The sequence below is a fragment of the Anolis sagrei genome, chromosome 1 (assembly GCF_037176765.1).
Source record: "Anolis sagrei isolate rAnoSag1 chromosome 1, rAnoSag1.mat, whole genome shotgun sequence".
Classification (NCBI taxonomy): domain Eukaryota; kingdom Metazoa; phylum Chordata; class Lepidosauria; order Squamata; family Dactyloidae; genus Anolis; species Anolis sagrei.
In genome coordinates, this window is record NC_090021.1 from 26,623,920 (window position 1) to 26,640,415 (window position 16,496).

General features: G+C 40.8%; 1 protein-coding gene across 1 annotated transcript; it reads left to right on the forward strand.

The window, feature by feature from the left end:
• Window positions 1–289: 289 nt before the first annotated feature.
• Window positions 290–11,338, forward strand: LOC132761499 (GTP cyclohydrolase 1-like). Its single transcript, XM_060754413.2, has 6 exons — window positions 290–733; window positions 5,385–5,494; window positions 5,650–5,705; window positions 7,492–7,523; window positions 8,229–8,313; window positions 11,010–11,338. Exons 1-6 carry the CDS (start codon window positions 370–372, stop codon window positions 11,134–11,136), a joined length of 774 nt encoding a protein of 257 aa, XP_060610396.2. The 5' UTR covers window positions 290–369; the 3' UTR covers window positions 11,137–11,338.
• The last annotated feature ends 5,158 nt before the right edge of the window (window positions 11,339–16,496 follow it).

The window sequence follows — 16,496 nt, forward strand, 5'->3', positions numbered from 1 at the left end:
ACCCCTAATTGCACAGCCAAGACTGAGGAATTGAAGGGACCCCAAAGTCCACAACTAGGCTAACAAGGCACTGGGGAGATTGGAAAAGCGAGTGAGGAAGCAACTGAGGAGTCTAGAGAGGCAACTAGGCTCTAGAGGCAACTGAGGAGACCCCCAAAAGTACAACCAGAGACCCCGAAGTCCACAGGTAGGCTAACAAGGCACTCAGGAGACTAGAGGGGTAACTGAAGCCCCCCCCCCCAGTTTCAGAGCCAGACTAGAGGCATCGAGGAGAGCCCTAACTGCACAGCTGCTTCTCACTCCGCCCGAACAGCCCCCCAGCGGCCCCTCCAAGCTTCAAGGGCGCGGATTGGGTCCTCTCGGCCAGGCATGGAGACCTTCAACGGGGACTACCTCAATGGGGGTTTCTTGCTGCCCGTTGCCGACGGAGAGGCGGTGGAGAAGAGAGGCCGGGAGAAGCCGCCGCAGCAGCAGCCCCCGCCCCCTCCTCCCCGCCCTCACCTTCCCGCAGACAGGTGCCCTTCCTCCCGGGAGCGCCAAGGCGAGGAGGAGCAGGAGGGGGAGGAGGAGGAGGAGGAGCAGCAAGCGCGCCTGCCCGCCTTAGAGGCCGCCTACTGCAGCATCCTCCGCGGGCTGGGAGAGAACCCCGAGCGGCAAGGGCTGCAGCTGACCCCCCGGCGGGCGGCCAAAGCCATGCAGTTCTTCACCAAGGGCTACCGCGAGAGCGTCGCAGGTGAGTCTCCCCCGCCCCTGGCGCCTCTCTCCCGTGCCAGGAAGGGACTCGGCTGGTGGCTCCAAGGGAGGAAGGAGGAGCAACGAGAACTGGCCTGGGCAAACTTCGGCCCTCCCTCCAGGGGTTTTGGAAGGAATGAACCTTCCATGCTGTCTGGAAACCACTACACAACTTGCTAGAAGTTGACCATAGAAGTGCGCTGGTGGAAGCTTAGAGAGAACGTTTCCCAAGGCATTTTCTTAGCCCTCTTTCTACACTTCATTCATTCACCCAGAACCCTGGTCCTCAACCTCAATGCCGCGACCCCTTAATACATTTCCCCATGTTGTGGTGACCCCCAACTATAAAATTATTTTCGTTGCTACTTCATAACTGTAACTTTGCTACTGTTATGAATCGTAATGTAAATATCTGATATGTATTTTCATTCACTCGGCCAAATTTGGCACAAATACCTGATATGCCCAAATCTGAATAGTGGTGGGGTTTGGTGTGTGTGTGTGTGTGTGATTTTGTCATTTGAGAGCTATAGTTCCTGGGATTTATAGTTAACTTGAGTGGTGGGGTTTGGTGTGTGTGTGTGTGTGATTTTGTCATTTGAGAGCTATAGTTCCTGGGATTTATAGTTAACTTGCAATCAAAGAGCATTCTGAACTCCACCAATGAAAGAATTGAATCATTGGCATCCAGAACTCCCATGACCAACAGAAAATACTGGAAGGGTTTGGTGGGCAATGATCTTGAGTTTTGGAGTTGTAGTTCACCTACATCCAGAGAGCACTGTGGACTCAAACAATGATGGATCTGGACCAAACTTGGCATGAATTCTCAATATGCCCAAATGTGAACATTCGTGGAGTTTGCGGAAACTAGACCTTGACATTGGGGAGTTGCATTTGCTGGGATTTATAGTTCACCTCTAATCAAAGAGCATTCTGAACCCCACAACTGATAGAATTGGGTCAAACTTCCCACACAGAACTCCAATGCCCAACAGAAAATACTGTATTTTCTGATGGTCTTTGGCGACTCTCTGACACCCCCTCGCAACCCCCTCAGGCATCCCGACCCCCAGGTTGAGAATCACTGATTTAGAACTTTTATATTTAGAACTCAGAACGGCTAACAGCAAGAATTCAATGCAAGCTGTAAATAACATTTTAAAACAGCATCCATAAAACAATAAGTTAAAATACATATAAGGTTAAAATACATATAAAACCATTCGCCAGATAAAATCAACGTCCAACTCAGTCCGCACATTGTTGTCCAATAACTTTAGTCTTTACTGGTCTCTTTGCACAGCCAGGATTTCACTTGCTTCCTGAAGATCAGGAGGGAGGGAGCAGACCTGACTTCATTCGGGAGAGAGTTCCATAGCCGGGGGGCCACCATGGAGAAAGCCCTTTCTCTCGTTCCCACCAGACATGACTGTGAAAGTGGATGGACCGAGAGCAGGGCGTCTCTGGAAGATCTTAATGCCTTTGATGGTTTATAGGGGAGAATACAGTTGGGCAGGTAAAGTGGGCTGAAACTGTACAGGGATTTGTAGGCTAAAAGCAGCACTTTGAATTGTGCTCAGAAGCTAATTGGCAGCCAGTGGAGCTGGCGTAACAAGGGAGTTGTGCGTTCCCTGTACCCAGCTCCCATGAGCAACCTGGCTGCCGAGCTTGGACTAGTTGCAGCTTCCGGGCAGTCTTCAGAGGCAACCCCACATAGAGTGCGTTGCAGTAGTCTATTGGGGATGTAACCGGAGCGTGGACCACCGTGGCCAAATCAGACTTCCCAAGGTACGGGCGCAGCTGGTGCACAATATTTAACTGTGCAAAAGCTCTCCTGGCCACCATCGAAACCTGGGGTTCTAGGCTCAGCGATGAATCCAGGATCACTCCCAAGCTCTGAACCTGCGCCTTCAGGGGGAGTGTAACCCCATCAAGCACAGGCTGTAATCCTATCCCCTGTCCAGCCTTGCGACTGACCAGGAGTACCTCTGTCTTGTCTGGATTTAATTTCAATTTGTTCGCTCTCATCCAGTCCGTTACAGTGTCCAAGCACCAGTTCAGGACTTGAACAACCTCCTTAGTAGCAGGTGGGAAGGAGTGACAGAGTTGGACACCATCTGCGTACAGATAGCACCGTACCCCGAAACTCCAATCTACAATTCAGATTATCTGCTTTGACCTGGATTATATGGCAATCTAAACTCATATAATCCAGCTCAAAGCAGATCATATGGATTATCTACCTTGATTATCTAGAGTAGAAGGGGCCTAAGCCCTCCTTCAAGCAACTTTAGAGTATGCTTCAACTGGAAGCCTAGATACCATTCCTTTCAGGTAAGAAAAATAGGCATGTAGATTGTGCAAAAATCTTATTATGTGAAGGGTACTGAACTTGCTGACCAAAAGGTTGTCAGTTCAAATCCAAAGAATGGGGGTGAGTTCCTGCTGTTAGCCCCAGCTTCTGCCAACATAGCAGTTCGAAAACATGCAAATTTAAGTAGATCAATAGGTACCGCTTAGGCAGGAAAGTAACAGCACTCCATGCAGTTATGCCGACCACATGATCTTGGAGGTGTCTATGGACAATGCCGGCTCTTTGGCTTAGACATGGAGATGAGCACCACCCCCTAGAGTTGGACTCAACTAGACTTAAGGTCAAGGGAAACCTTAACCTTACTGAAACAGATCCCTTACCTAATACATGGAACTACTCTCTCGCCTTTTCTTTTTACCTTTGAACCTGTAATAACATAGCAAAAATAAATTCTGCTCACAATTTCTGTCAATGCTACAGTAAAATCAGATTACAGTAATCAGCTTCTTTATTTCCTTTCTTTCAATACTTCCCAGAAGCAGGTCAATTAACAATCCTTTTACAAATCCTCATCTTGTTTTCCAGGGTTACTAGATTATTGCTGTAATCCAATCATTTGCCACCAGTTGGGAACTGAGGAGTGTTGCTTAATATATTTTTTGTATGAATGAATGAACAGGGTTTAAAGATTAGTACAAGTTGAATAATTCCTCCAATATCATACTCCCTGTGTGTTTTCACTTGGTCCTTGTTCTAAGCAATAATACGTGTGATGGAGTCTCAGTTTCTGGAGGTTTTCAAGCAGAGGCTGGATGGCCATCTATCAGGGTGTTCTGGTCCAGGTTGGGAGGGATGCAGTTGTGGTTGCTTCCAACACTGTGATTCTCTGATTCTATATCATGGTTCACAAATTGAAATGTGGAACTAAATTAAGCATAGATGCCCTGATATATGATAATCACATGGAATTCATAGTTGTTCTTTGGCTAGAACAGCGCTCAACCTCAATAAAAGGACTGGAAAATCCCCAGTCACAGCATCGGGCCACTGAACATTTCACACTGGAATATAAGGATTTCATTCACTAGAGATCAGTTTACTTTAATTTGGGGTGGAAATATTGGATTTCAGCTCCCATCAGCCATAGCATAGCCAATGGTCAGAGATATGAGAACAGGAGTCATGTCTACTCCTATGCTACAACTGCTGTTATTTGTAGTAAAATATGTCCACTCTGTCACACCTGGAGCACACCAGATTGGGAAGACAAAAAGTATGTCTTGGACATAGGAGAAGGTCAGCCTATTGCTGGCAGCTCTATTCACACTGCAGAATTAAAGCAGTGAGTTGTTGTAGGTTCGACAATACAGAATTAAAGCAGTTTGAGAACACATTAACTTAAATGGCTCAATGCTATAGCATTCTGGGGATTTGGAGTTTTTTGAGATATTCACCATTTCTCCTTTAGAGAGCCCTGGTGTCACAATAAACTATAAATGCCAGGTTTCTATAACTATGACAGTTAATTTGATAACAAACATCAAAGCCTATAAAACCCTAAACTATTCTGGCCCAGCTTACCTGTCCAAATGGATCTTTCCTTTTGAACCATCTTGGAGTCCAGGGAGGCCCTACTCTTGGTCCCACCTTCTTTGCAGGCAAGGACTATTGGAACAGCCCGGATTACGATTATGAATAGCGTGGTTTAACAGCTGATCTAATATCCCTGGAGGTGAGAGACAGGGCCTTCTCAATGGTGGCCCCTTGGCCGTGGAATTCCCTCCCCAGGGATATTAGATCAGCTCCCTTCCTCATGACCTTCCAAAAAAGAGGCACTTTGATCAAGCCATTGGAGAACTGGTGCAATAGACAAATACAGAATTATGAGCAAGGACTATTGGAACGGTCCGGATTACGATTATAAATAGCGTGGTTTAACAGTGATTATATTGGTTTAAATGTTTTTAAATGTTTTGATGTATTTTATAATCCCATTTTAAATATTCATTTTAATTCTACATTGTTTATAATGGCATCGAATAGCTGCCTAAGTTGTAAAGCCACCTTGCGTCTCCTCCGGGGTTGAGAAAGGCGAGGTAGAAATGTCATAAACAAACAAACAAATAAAACAAAACATCAGTACATCAGATTATAATGGTGATATTTAAATTTCACTTATGCCTTTGCTGTAATGTTCAGGGCCATACAAAGTATTTTCTTGCTTTATAAATATGGGTTTTTGCAGATGAATTATTAACATCAAGGTCAGAGTAGAATGGAAAAAGTAAATCATCTTCTCTTTCAACCATGAATAGCTTGCATTTCTTTGTTGCAGAAATACTCAATGATGCAGTTTTTGATGAGGACCATGATGAGATGGTGATTGTGAAGGATATTGAGATGTTCTCCCTCTGTGAGCATCACTTGGTCCCTTTCTTTGGCAAGGTATTGATCTCCTAAGATTTCTTATGGTCCAGGGCAGAGTTGGCTATCAGTAGGAAAAGCATATTGGCAGACTCTTTGCATTAGCCCCACTTTACAGTGAAATACATTTTCTCTGTCTGTATTTCTCACTGTTCATTTTCTTTTCATTTCTCCAGGTCCACATTGGATACTTACCAATGAAGAAAGTGGTTGGTTTAAGCAAGCTTGCAAGGTTCTTCCAATTCTTCTTCTTCCTTTAAGTAATTTATGTCAATGCATGATGCAAGATAAATGAATGGGCACGAGATGACTTTAAAATGACCCAAATTAACAAAGGACATGTGTATCAGTCAGTGCCTAGGCGTTATCATGGGTAGACAGGGAATTGTAAAATGCAGTATGCCACAGGGGAGTTATAGCAAAAGATTGCTGTTGCCCTCAAGCCCTGTCTTTGGGTTTTCTAAAACATCTTTTTAGCCATCAAGGAGAACGGTCATTTGGCTAGAAATTAGATGTGGTCCAGCAGAGTTCATGTGAACAGGTCCTGAGGTATTTGCTGCTGCATTGGGTAAAATCAGATACACCACTTTAAATGCCATGGCTCAATGCTATCTTGGGATTTATAGTTTGGTGAAGGCACCAGCACTCATTGGCAGAGAAAACTAAAAGCTTTATAAAACCGCAACTTATAAAATGCACTTCTTAAGTTTTAAAAGTAATGTACTCCTCTTCTTGTGTTGCTTCTTCCTTTTCTGTAACCTTCTATTTTCCAAAACAAACTTTTGGCATTGATGAAGTGGTAAATAACATACAAACAACCTTGCAAAATGTATCTGAAATTCCTTATAATAGTAACTTTTAAAAGTATTTAGAAAACAGACTTGTTTCACTAGTTGTTACATTACTTTATGAGATGTAACTTCATTTTGTTCTTGTCATTCCCCCAAAATTATAGAATTTATTAATTATTTTCAAGCTTTGATTCTATCCTATGAGCAGCAAACCCTGGTAAAACCTTAATATGTTGGCACATGAAATGTACTAATTTGTACCCAGTTAAGTTTCCTGTGATATTATGATGAGAATGCATGTAATGCCCTTCCTTTCTTCAATTCTTTCTTATATTAATAAAGCCTTCACTTCCTTTTTAAAATTCAGTGTTTTGCAAACTATCCATTAATCTAATTTGACTTCCAGAGTATGTTCACATTGCACAGTTATAGCATTTGGATACTACTTTAACTGTCCTGATTCCTTCTTATGGATTCCTGTGATCTGTAGGTAAAGGATTTTCCCCTGATACTAAGTCCAGTCCTGTCTGATTCTGGGGTGGTGGTGCTCACCTCCATTTTTAAGCTGAAGAGCCAGCATTGTCTGTAGATACCTCCAAGGTCATGTGGCCAGCATGACTGCATGGAGCGCCATTACCTTCCCACAGGAGCGATATCTATTGATTTACTCACATTTGCATGTTTTTGAATGGCAAGGTTGGCAGAAGCTGGGGCTAAGAGCAGGAGCTCACCTCACTCCCTGGATTTGAATCAGCAAGTTCAGCAGCTCAGTGGTTTAACCCACAGCACCACCAGGGACTCTGTAGTTTGGTGCAATTTATGAAAATCTCTACTGGAGAGCTATACCCCTGGCACTTTCCTCTAATTACCACAGTAGAACTATATGTCAAAGAACTCCCCAAACTACAAATCCCAGGACTCCATCGGACACAGAAATGGCAACTACAATGGTATAAAACTGTTGTAATTGTTCAGTGCAGATAGGGCTTAAGGAGCTCTGCATCATTTTTTTGCTTTCCAGTAAAAAGGAGAAGAAGAAAAAATAGAGCCACAAGGCAAAGGAAGTGGTGGCTGGCTACACATTGCAAAGCCAGTTAATTCAGATAAAGCTTTGGGGTGGGTTTTAGAAAGGTTTTTTCCCCATGGGAACTGGAAAAAAATAACACTGCATTGTTGCTGTAACTGCTTTTGTTGTTTCCTAACTCTGTCAATCTTTTCTTCATCCAGAATTGTTGAAATATTTAGCAGAAGGCTTCAAGGTTGGTATTATTTCTGTTGCTACTAGGATGAATGCAGTTTGACATCCCTTATCTGTCATGGCTGAATGCTATGGAATCCCGGGAGTTGTGGTTTCACAAAGCCTTTAGCCTTCTCTGCCCTGGAGTGCTGGTACCTCACCCAACTACAACTCTCATAATTCCATTACATTGTGCCATGGCAATTAAAGCGACGTCAAATAGCTTTCATTCTATAATGTAGATGCACCCCTAGGACATGAATTCCAGAACTGTATGTTGTAGAAGAAATTCATGTACTCTTGAGATGGTGATGATGGTTATTGTTGTTGTAATTATTATTATTACTACCTTGGCCATGTGTCGGGGGTGCTTTGGATGTGCTTTTCCTACTTGGCAGGGTGTTGGACTGGATGATCCACAAGGTATCTTCCAACTCTATGATTCTACCTTTATTTCATATTGTATCTATATTTCATCAATATTTCATGACTTTCTCCTTGTGCAGAACACTGTGTTCTGCAATATAAATTAAAATAAAAAAACAGCTAAAATAAATTATAACGTAAGTATTGTTGCCCCAATTTGGGGCCCTAATTTATTTTTACTTGGTGTGTTCAAATATCAGAACTTTTTTTCTTGTTCTTTAGATTAAATGAGGATGTATTTGATTTTGTTAACTGATTACAGCTACAGCCCATTTTACGTAAAGAGCCATTCTTTTTCTAGTCCAGGAGCGACTCACCAAACAGATTGCCTTGGCCATCACTGAAGCTCTGAAACCTGTTGGAGTGGCTGTGGTCATAGAAGCCTCGTAAGTTAATCCTTCCTTAATCAATTTAGTTTATAGCAAGGATTGTTTAAAAATCCTGTAGTCCATGGATCCTTAAGAGAGTAATGACAATGAGCCCATGAAAATTAGTTGAAACATTCCTCCCAAATTGCTTTCACAAAGCTGTATGGGAGTCCAGGGTGCCACTGCTTTTTACTCCTTTGTTTCCTTTATGTTGTCTTAATAATGTCTTTGTGGAAGAAAATAAATTTTAATTTCAAATAATTGCTAGTTCCATGATTTTGTGTATAGATGGGGAAGGGAAAATTAGATGAGACACCTCTTGTTTACACATTTATGCATCCATAGAAGTGCTGTTAGGAATTGTGGGAGTTGAAATTCAAAACACTTGGAGGGAGTTGAAGCCCAAAACACCTGGAGGGCCTAATAGCTAAATGGTTCCGTCCCAACTTAGCTGTATAAATGTATCTCTCCCTATGAACCATATAAGAATTTAAGATCATCCGGGGAGGCCCTGCTCTCAATCCCGCCTGTTTTCCGGGCACGGCTGGCAGGGACGAGAGACAGGGCGTTCTCAGTGATGGCCCCTCGGCTTTGAAACTCCTTCCCTAGGGATATTAGATTGCCCCCCCCCCTTCCAAAAAAAAGTAAAAACCTGCCTCTTGGAACAAGCCTTTGGAAATGCAGTGCAATAGACAAACACGGAATTATGTAAGATTGAAACATGGGACGGCTTAGACGATGCTACTGGAAAGTGTGATTAACAGGAAGACATTGGTTATTATATGTTGTAATAGTTTTTGTATGGATTTTATAATGTTGTTCTAAATGTTTTAATTGTATATTGTGGATTGTTATGGCATCGAATTGCTACCAACTTATAAGCGATATTGAGTTGCCTTTGGGCTGAAAAAGGCAGGATAGAAATATTGTAAATAAATAAATAAATAAATAAATAAATAAATAAAGAAGGCCGGGATTTCTGTGAATTGAAGTCTAAAACTCCTGGAGAACCAAAGGTTGTGAACCGATGGCTTCTGTTCACTCCCAAAATTTACCAAGATTTGCTAATTGGTAGGCATGTGTGTTAAGTTTCAAAAGTAATTACAAAATTAGGGGGTGTTTCTAAAGTATTGTGAGTAAAACTTTTGTTACTATAACAAGAGTAACAACATTTTTTTTACTTTTTCATTATAGCAAGTATGCAACTGGGGAAACTTCAGGGGTTCTTTTCTCCCTCATTTTTACAGATATTGGGGGTGGAACACATTTACCACTGTTAGCCCATCAGAATGTTTCACTTATCCACAGAGTTTTGGGGAATTTTCAAAAGTTTTATAAAAAAACATTAAAAAATCTCTACAAGAGCTATCTCCTTGAATTTTCTAGACAATGACACAAGATAACAGTGGATCATTCTCCCCAGCTTTCAGAAATATTCATACATCTACTGATTTTAGGATTTTTTTAAAAAAACTTTGACAAAAACTTTTTTAGAAGTCACAACAGCTGTCTCATATTAACCAATAGAATTCCGTTTAGGGATTTCTTCCCAGCTCAGCACAGAGGTTTACTTACAAGAAACATCAGTCAGTCCTCCTCTTTGCAGATTCAACAATTTATTGGAACTCTGGCTGGCTGCTGTTAGCTACATTGGGGCTTTCTGATGCTGCTCCCCTATCCTGATTGAGGCTTTCTGATACTGAGCAGAATTCTGGGAAATGTAGTTTAAGGCAGGGCCTTTTGAATTCTCTGGCATAGGGTTCCTTGCCTTCCCAAACTACCTTTCCCAAAGTTCTGTGCTTTCTGTGCTTTCTTTCCCAGTGAATTCTGCTTTCTCCCTGCTGCTTCCCTCTCCTAACGGCAAGAGGCTATTAATTTAAAGAGGAAAGGTAGCCTTTTTGGCTTTGCTTTGCTTCCTTGCACTGAAAATGAAACAAAGGTTTACAACATGCAAATGAAAAAGTATTGGGTAAGTTTTGCTTAAGTTTTTGGCACAAGCCACGCTCATGTGTCGGATATCTTGTCATAAGTATAAATTTAACGAATTTGATATGACTTACGACGACTAATGAAGAAATGCACATCTCTGCTAATTGGTTTTATTCCTACCCTTCATGTTCCCTAAAAGAGAAAAGTGGTTAAAAGTTGGTCAAGAATAAAGTTAATCAAAACTGGAAATGATCACAAGGAAGCTAAATCTGGTGTGGCTCACCAGAGTGCTGCAGGATCAGAATTGCCCTGTTCCCTTCATACTATTGCCAATCCCTTCACAGAACATGATGTGATTTTGTTCATTAGTTAAGTCAGAGCTTTCCAAACTGTGTGTCACAACATCTTAGTGTACGGCTGCACTGTATAGGTGTTTCATGTGAACATAACGAAAACTGACAGAAACATCATTGTTTTACAAATACTTTAACAGTTTCAATGAAACGTTTTCAGAAAATACATTGTTTGATTACAATTATGTTTTTGTCTGAATCTCTTTTAAGGAGTTGATTGATCCTCCGGTTTGCTCATAGAACCAAATTACTGTGTCTTGAAGTGATGTATGTCCAAAAAATGTGTCACCAAGGTGAAATGTTTGGACAGCTCTGAGTTAAACACATAAACAGCACCTTGCTCTTCATAATTTGTCTGTGATTATATGTGTTACCAGTCTCTTCTGCTGAGATTTTGATCCTGAAAACGCCTTCTTGTATATTTCTTGCCAGGCACATGTGTATGATCATGCGGGGCGTTCAGAAAATGAAGAGCAAAACCGTGACAAGCACCATGCTGGGAGTCTTGCGAGAAGATCCAAAAACCAGGGAGGAGTTTCTCTCCTTGATCAAGAGTTAAATGGCAACAGCTTGTGCTGCTCTGTGGGTTTGGATCCCACACTAAAAAACAATTGCCAGAACATAATTGCTTTATGTGAGCCAGGTTTGGTTTTTTTTTCTTTCAAAAGGTATCACAGCTTTATTATCCCTACTTGGTAATGCTGTATGGTTATGGCAAACATCCTGTGGAATCCAATTACCTTAGGCTTTTCTATAGAAAAGAAGCAAAGCATACCCAGAGATTGAAAATAATTTTAATTGTTAGCTTCAATTAATTCCTTTCAAAAATAATAACCACAGTCTCTTTAATACTACACAATAATAACATTTTGGTGCTATTGCAACTAGGGAGCAAGTGTGGTACAGTGGCTTGAGCATTGGATTATGACCCTATAGAGCAGGATTTGAATCTGTACTGTCACGTGGGTGGGTGACCTTGGGCAAGGCACACTCTCTCAGCTCCAAAGGAAAACATAAGCAAAACTCTTCTGAACAACTTTCACCAAGAAAACACAATGATTACCACCTTAGGGGTGCCATAGGTTGGAAACAACTTGAAGACACATGGCAACAACAAACCATTGTAACTGGCTTACATTCATCCTATAGAATCCTTGGATTTATAGTTTTGCAAGATATTTAGAATTCTGTGGTGGAATCATAGAATCATAGAGTTGGAAGAGACCTCGTGGGCCATCCAGTCCAACCTCCTGCCAAGAAGCAGGAAAATCATGTTCAAAGCACAGTAGTGCCTCAGCAAAGTACAAATCCCAGAATTCCATAGGATTTCATAGCACCAGAAGTGTTACAATTTTTAATGTGCAAAAGAAATCTTAGATGTTGCTCAGGCAGTATGAAACTTCATTATATGAGTCTACTGACCATATAGTGTTCCCTCACTTATCGCGGATGTTACGTTCTGGGACCACTCGCGATAAGTGTAAATCCGCAAAGTAGGGGCGCAAGCCCTTCTCCTCCTCCTTTTCCCCGTCCTCCTTCCCTGCTCACGCAGGGAAGGAAGGAAAGGAAGCAAGCACCCCTCCCCCTCCTCTCCCCCCTCCTTCTTCCCCGCTCAGCGGGGAAAGAATAGAAGCAAGCCCTCTTCCACCTCTTCCCTGCCAAACAGCGAGTCCGCGAAAAGTGAATCGCAAAGTAACGAGGGAACACTTTAATGGAGTTCAACTGAACCAAACTGCATTATATGACTGTGGACTGAACGTATAATGCATATTCAAAGTGCAGTATATGGCAGTATAGATGGGACCTGAGTTATATTATGGTTATAATATAAAAACTATAATTGTCCCCCCACCCCATATAATTGTTATGGTTAATAGTTATTTTTGCAGCTATGAAGATGTCTGTATCCACATTACTGAAATGTTTATTGTACCATAGGCCAGTGGTTTGCTGCCTTTTTGATATTATTTTTGTAAAAGTAACTAAAAAGTCATAATTTTGTTGCCTTAGAATAACAAGACTTACTCATATAGTTTAGAACAACATATAATAACTAAAACGTGTAGTAATAGAAACTACTAACTTAGGTGTTGAGCTTGTGGTTTCAATTTTTCTAGGCTTGTGCAGGTGGCAGCAAAGAATGACCAACTATGGTTGGATCTACACTGCGTTATGATTCAGTTTGGAACTGCATTGTATGCTCAGTGTAGATCCATATAATGCAGTTTAACTGCATCATATGGGTCTACACCAGGGGTTTTCAAAATGTGCTCCATGGAGCCCTTGGGGCTCTGTGAGTGATAGTCAGGGGCTTGGCGGCACCATGCTGCTTCCCACCTCCTCCTCCTTCCTCCTCCTGCACCTCCTGGAAATGCAGGGAAATTGAAGTTTAGAGCTGTTGAAAAAGCAGCAGCAGTGTCCTCTTGTGGCACCAACCCTTTCTCTCCCATCTCCCTAGTTAACCAGATTCTTTTTCTTGCTGCCAAGACCCTATTTCCCTCCCACTATTCAGGTGGTACTTTCATTGTGCTTTTCCTGCATGGTAGAAGGGAGTTGGAACTGGATGGGCTCTGGGGTTTCTGCTATTGTTATTATTATTATTAATTTATTATTATTATTACAAAGGCTGTGTGGCCATCTGTTGGGGTGCTTTGATTGTGCTTTTACTGCATGGCAGAAGGGGGTTGAACTGGATGCCCCCTGGGGTTTCTACCATTATAATAACAATTACTACTACTACTACTACTACTACTACCACTACTACTATTACAAAGGCTGGGTGGCCATCTGTTGGGGCTGCTTTGATTGTGCTTTTACTACATGGAAGAATGGAGTTGAAGTGCATGGCCCCTGGGGTTTCTATTATTATTAATAGTATCATCATTATAATTATCACAAAGGCTGTATGGCCATCTGTTTGGGGGTGCTTTTGATTGCGCTTTTCTTGCATGGCAGAAGGGCATTGGACTGGATTGATCCTGGGATCTTCCCCTGAAATACTGTTAAATTTATGTTGGTTAAAATGTATCTTCATTTTAAATATTGTATTGTTATTTCTTTTCTTTTCTTTTTTTTGCACTCCAAATGAGATATGTGCAGTGTGCATAGGAATTTGTTTGTTTTTATAAATTAGTTCACACAAACATTCTCCACCCATCTGCCACTGTCCCAGCCCATCTGTCAAATTTTAAAATGCAATGTCTCCATGCTTGATATAATAATAATCTATATAAATAAGAATGTAATGTTCGTTTGTGGGATTAACATAACTGAAAAACTACTGGGTGAATTGACACCAAATTTGGACACAATATACCTATCAGGCCAACAAGTGACCATCACTCATAAAACACTGAAAAACACAGCGGAAAAGACTTAAAAAGCCAAAAAATAAAAAATACATTACAATGCATGCACAGAACCACATATATACACATATACACAAATATATACACGCACATACACACACAAAACACATATACATAGACTGGGCCACAGTAATGCATGGCAGGGGGTGGCTAGTATAATATATAAACATTTTTGGGTCTCCACAAGGAACTTTTTCTTCAAAAAGGGCTTCACAGCTGAAAACAAATTGAGAACCCCTGTTCTACATTGACCATATAGTGCAGTTCCAAAATGCATTATATGCATATATCAACCTAGCCCAAATCGATTGATCCTGAGTAGATTATTTCTTTAGTGCCTTATTTCCTTCACATCTGCAGCCTTTTTTCAACTATTTGTTTTTTCAAAATATTGTCTAGATATGTTATGTCATTAGAGCTAACAAACTTTTCATGGGTGTCATTTTTAATTGTGAGAATGAAGATATATTATCTTCCTCTCCACTCTGAGTTCTTCACTCATCACAAAGTGGGATACTTAAATGCACAAGACATGAGTATCAATATCAGTCCCTCGTGTGCTTTAGAACATATATATGAAATAATAGTAATAATAATAATAATAATAATAATAATAATAATAATAATAATTTATCTGCTTTTTCTCGGGGCTTGGTAAAACATAGATAAAATGAAATTACACTGGTTTGTTGATATCATTTTGAATGGTTATGGGTGAACTCTTAAAAAAAACATGTGATTTGTAGTCTTAAGCAGACACAAACACCTCCTGGAAATACTTTCCAGGGTTGTCTGAGAGAGAAGGAGTGAATTCTAAATGTAAAGGTAGAGCCCTTTTCATACTTATTTAGACCCCATTGATGTGAGTGAGACTTACTTCTAGGTGAAATGCATTGCATTGTTTTATATATATGCAACATGAGTCAGTTCATCTTTAATAGACACTTGAAGACATTTGTGCTCAAGTGATGCACTAGTGGCTCCCGATCTTGTTTTTAATTGGAGAGCTTGTTTTGACTGAAGAGTTTCAATCAGTTGTAATTAATTGAAATCTCTATTCAATGTTTTCGTCATTGCCAATATATCTTTGTGCTATGGCTCTTTAGGCCATGAAAGTACTGTAAACTTGTTCTACTGTCAAGTATTACCATTTGTACTGCAGAACTTGAAATGTGCCTTATAGAACTGAAGTGACTTGATACATCATAGGAAAGGAAGGCTACAGTCATTTTCTTCTGTCTCTTGACATTTTTTTTAAAGTATCAACCAGCATTTCAGACAGAAGGATGCAGCTAATAACTTAAATGTGTATTTATTAGAGCACAGAAACATCAAAATGCTGTAGCAAAATACTTCAACTTCTGCCTTCTTCTACTGCTCTGAATCAAGTGCAGCAGAGTTAAGAATAGCTAAAGAAGAAGGAAGCCAAGATGTTTAGAGTATTTGCTGAGGTTTGTGAGATTTGTATTTCCAAAACCTCAAGAGCAATGCTTCTCATGTTATCTGATGTCGGGGACCAGCAATTATTTTTTCCTAATGTGCCAGGGACAAGCCCATTGGTCCCAATTTCTCTCATGGAAACTGACAAGGGACCAGTTGCCAAAAGCTCAGGGACCAGCATCAGTCCAATGACAACTACTTTGAGAGCTACGAATGTTAAACTGCAACTCCCACATTCCTCATCATTGGCTAGCCTGGATAGGGTTGCTGGGAGTTGCAATCCAATAATATTTGGACAATTCTCAGCTGATCAAGAAGGTGCAACCAGGCTGACTTACCAATTTGAGAGGAAAACAGGATTGCATTGGCCTGTTGTTGATGTTCAAGTGATCTACACAGTCATACACTGGTGGGAACTGTGACTTTTCTCAAGAGAACACAAAGCACATGTTCCTCTTCCTCTTAGTAGTTTTTAAAAAAGTTTATTAAGAGAAAAATAGCTGCTTCAGAGTAGTGCTAAAATTTATATGTAACTAAAAGTAGCACTACATTACTGGGTGTATAAAATGCTTGTAATATAGAGCTATAGTTTTTGATTCTAACTTTGTTTACTATAATGTAGTACTCAGTAGTCTACCATGCATTTATATTATACTCAAACAATTAAAATTACTTTAAGACATTCCAGATGTTGTTGGTGTTTTGTCTTCACTTTTACTTTTGTATTCACATGACAACATATAACAAATTTTTGGAAAGGAATTGTGCAAATAGTGCAGCCTTTTCAGTATAGAGCCAGTCTGGTATAGTGGTTTGAGTGTTGTATTAGGATTCCGAGACACCAGAATTCAAATTCTTGTTCAGCTAGGGTGCTGGACTACAAATCTCATAATGCCCAACTGAAATGTTACCAATTCGGAAAATTCTGTTTATTGTCCCCCTTTGCATGTGCTTTGGAAGATATCCAAAGGGGTATCCAAGGTACTGAGCTCTACCCTAAAATAGATTTGGTACTTTGGCTAGCTCCTTTAAACCCGGTGTAGACTCATCTCACTCTTGGCACAGACAAGCAGCTTGAAAGGCCAATGGTGACCTCTATCCTCTAGACAAA

What these genes read in the sequence shown, in the direction of transcription:
- LOC132761499 (XM_060754413.2), top strand. Translation starts at nt 370, where the DNA reads ATGGAGACCTTCAACGGGGACTACCTCAATGGGGGTTTCTTGCTGCCC. An exon ending in CTACCGCGAGAGCGTCGCAG is followed by an intron (nt 734 to 5,384) that starts GTGAGTCTCCCC and finishes TCTTTGTTGCAG; the next exon opens with AAATACTCAATGATGCAGTT. An exon ending in ATTTAGCAGAAGGCTTCAAG is followed by an intron (nt 7,524 to 8,228) that starts GTTGGTATTATT and finishes TTCTTTTTCTAG; the next exon opens with TCCAGGAGCGACTCACCAAA.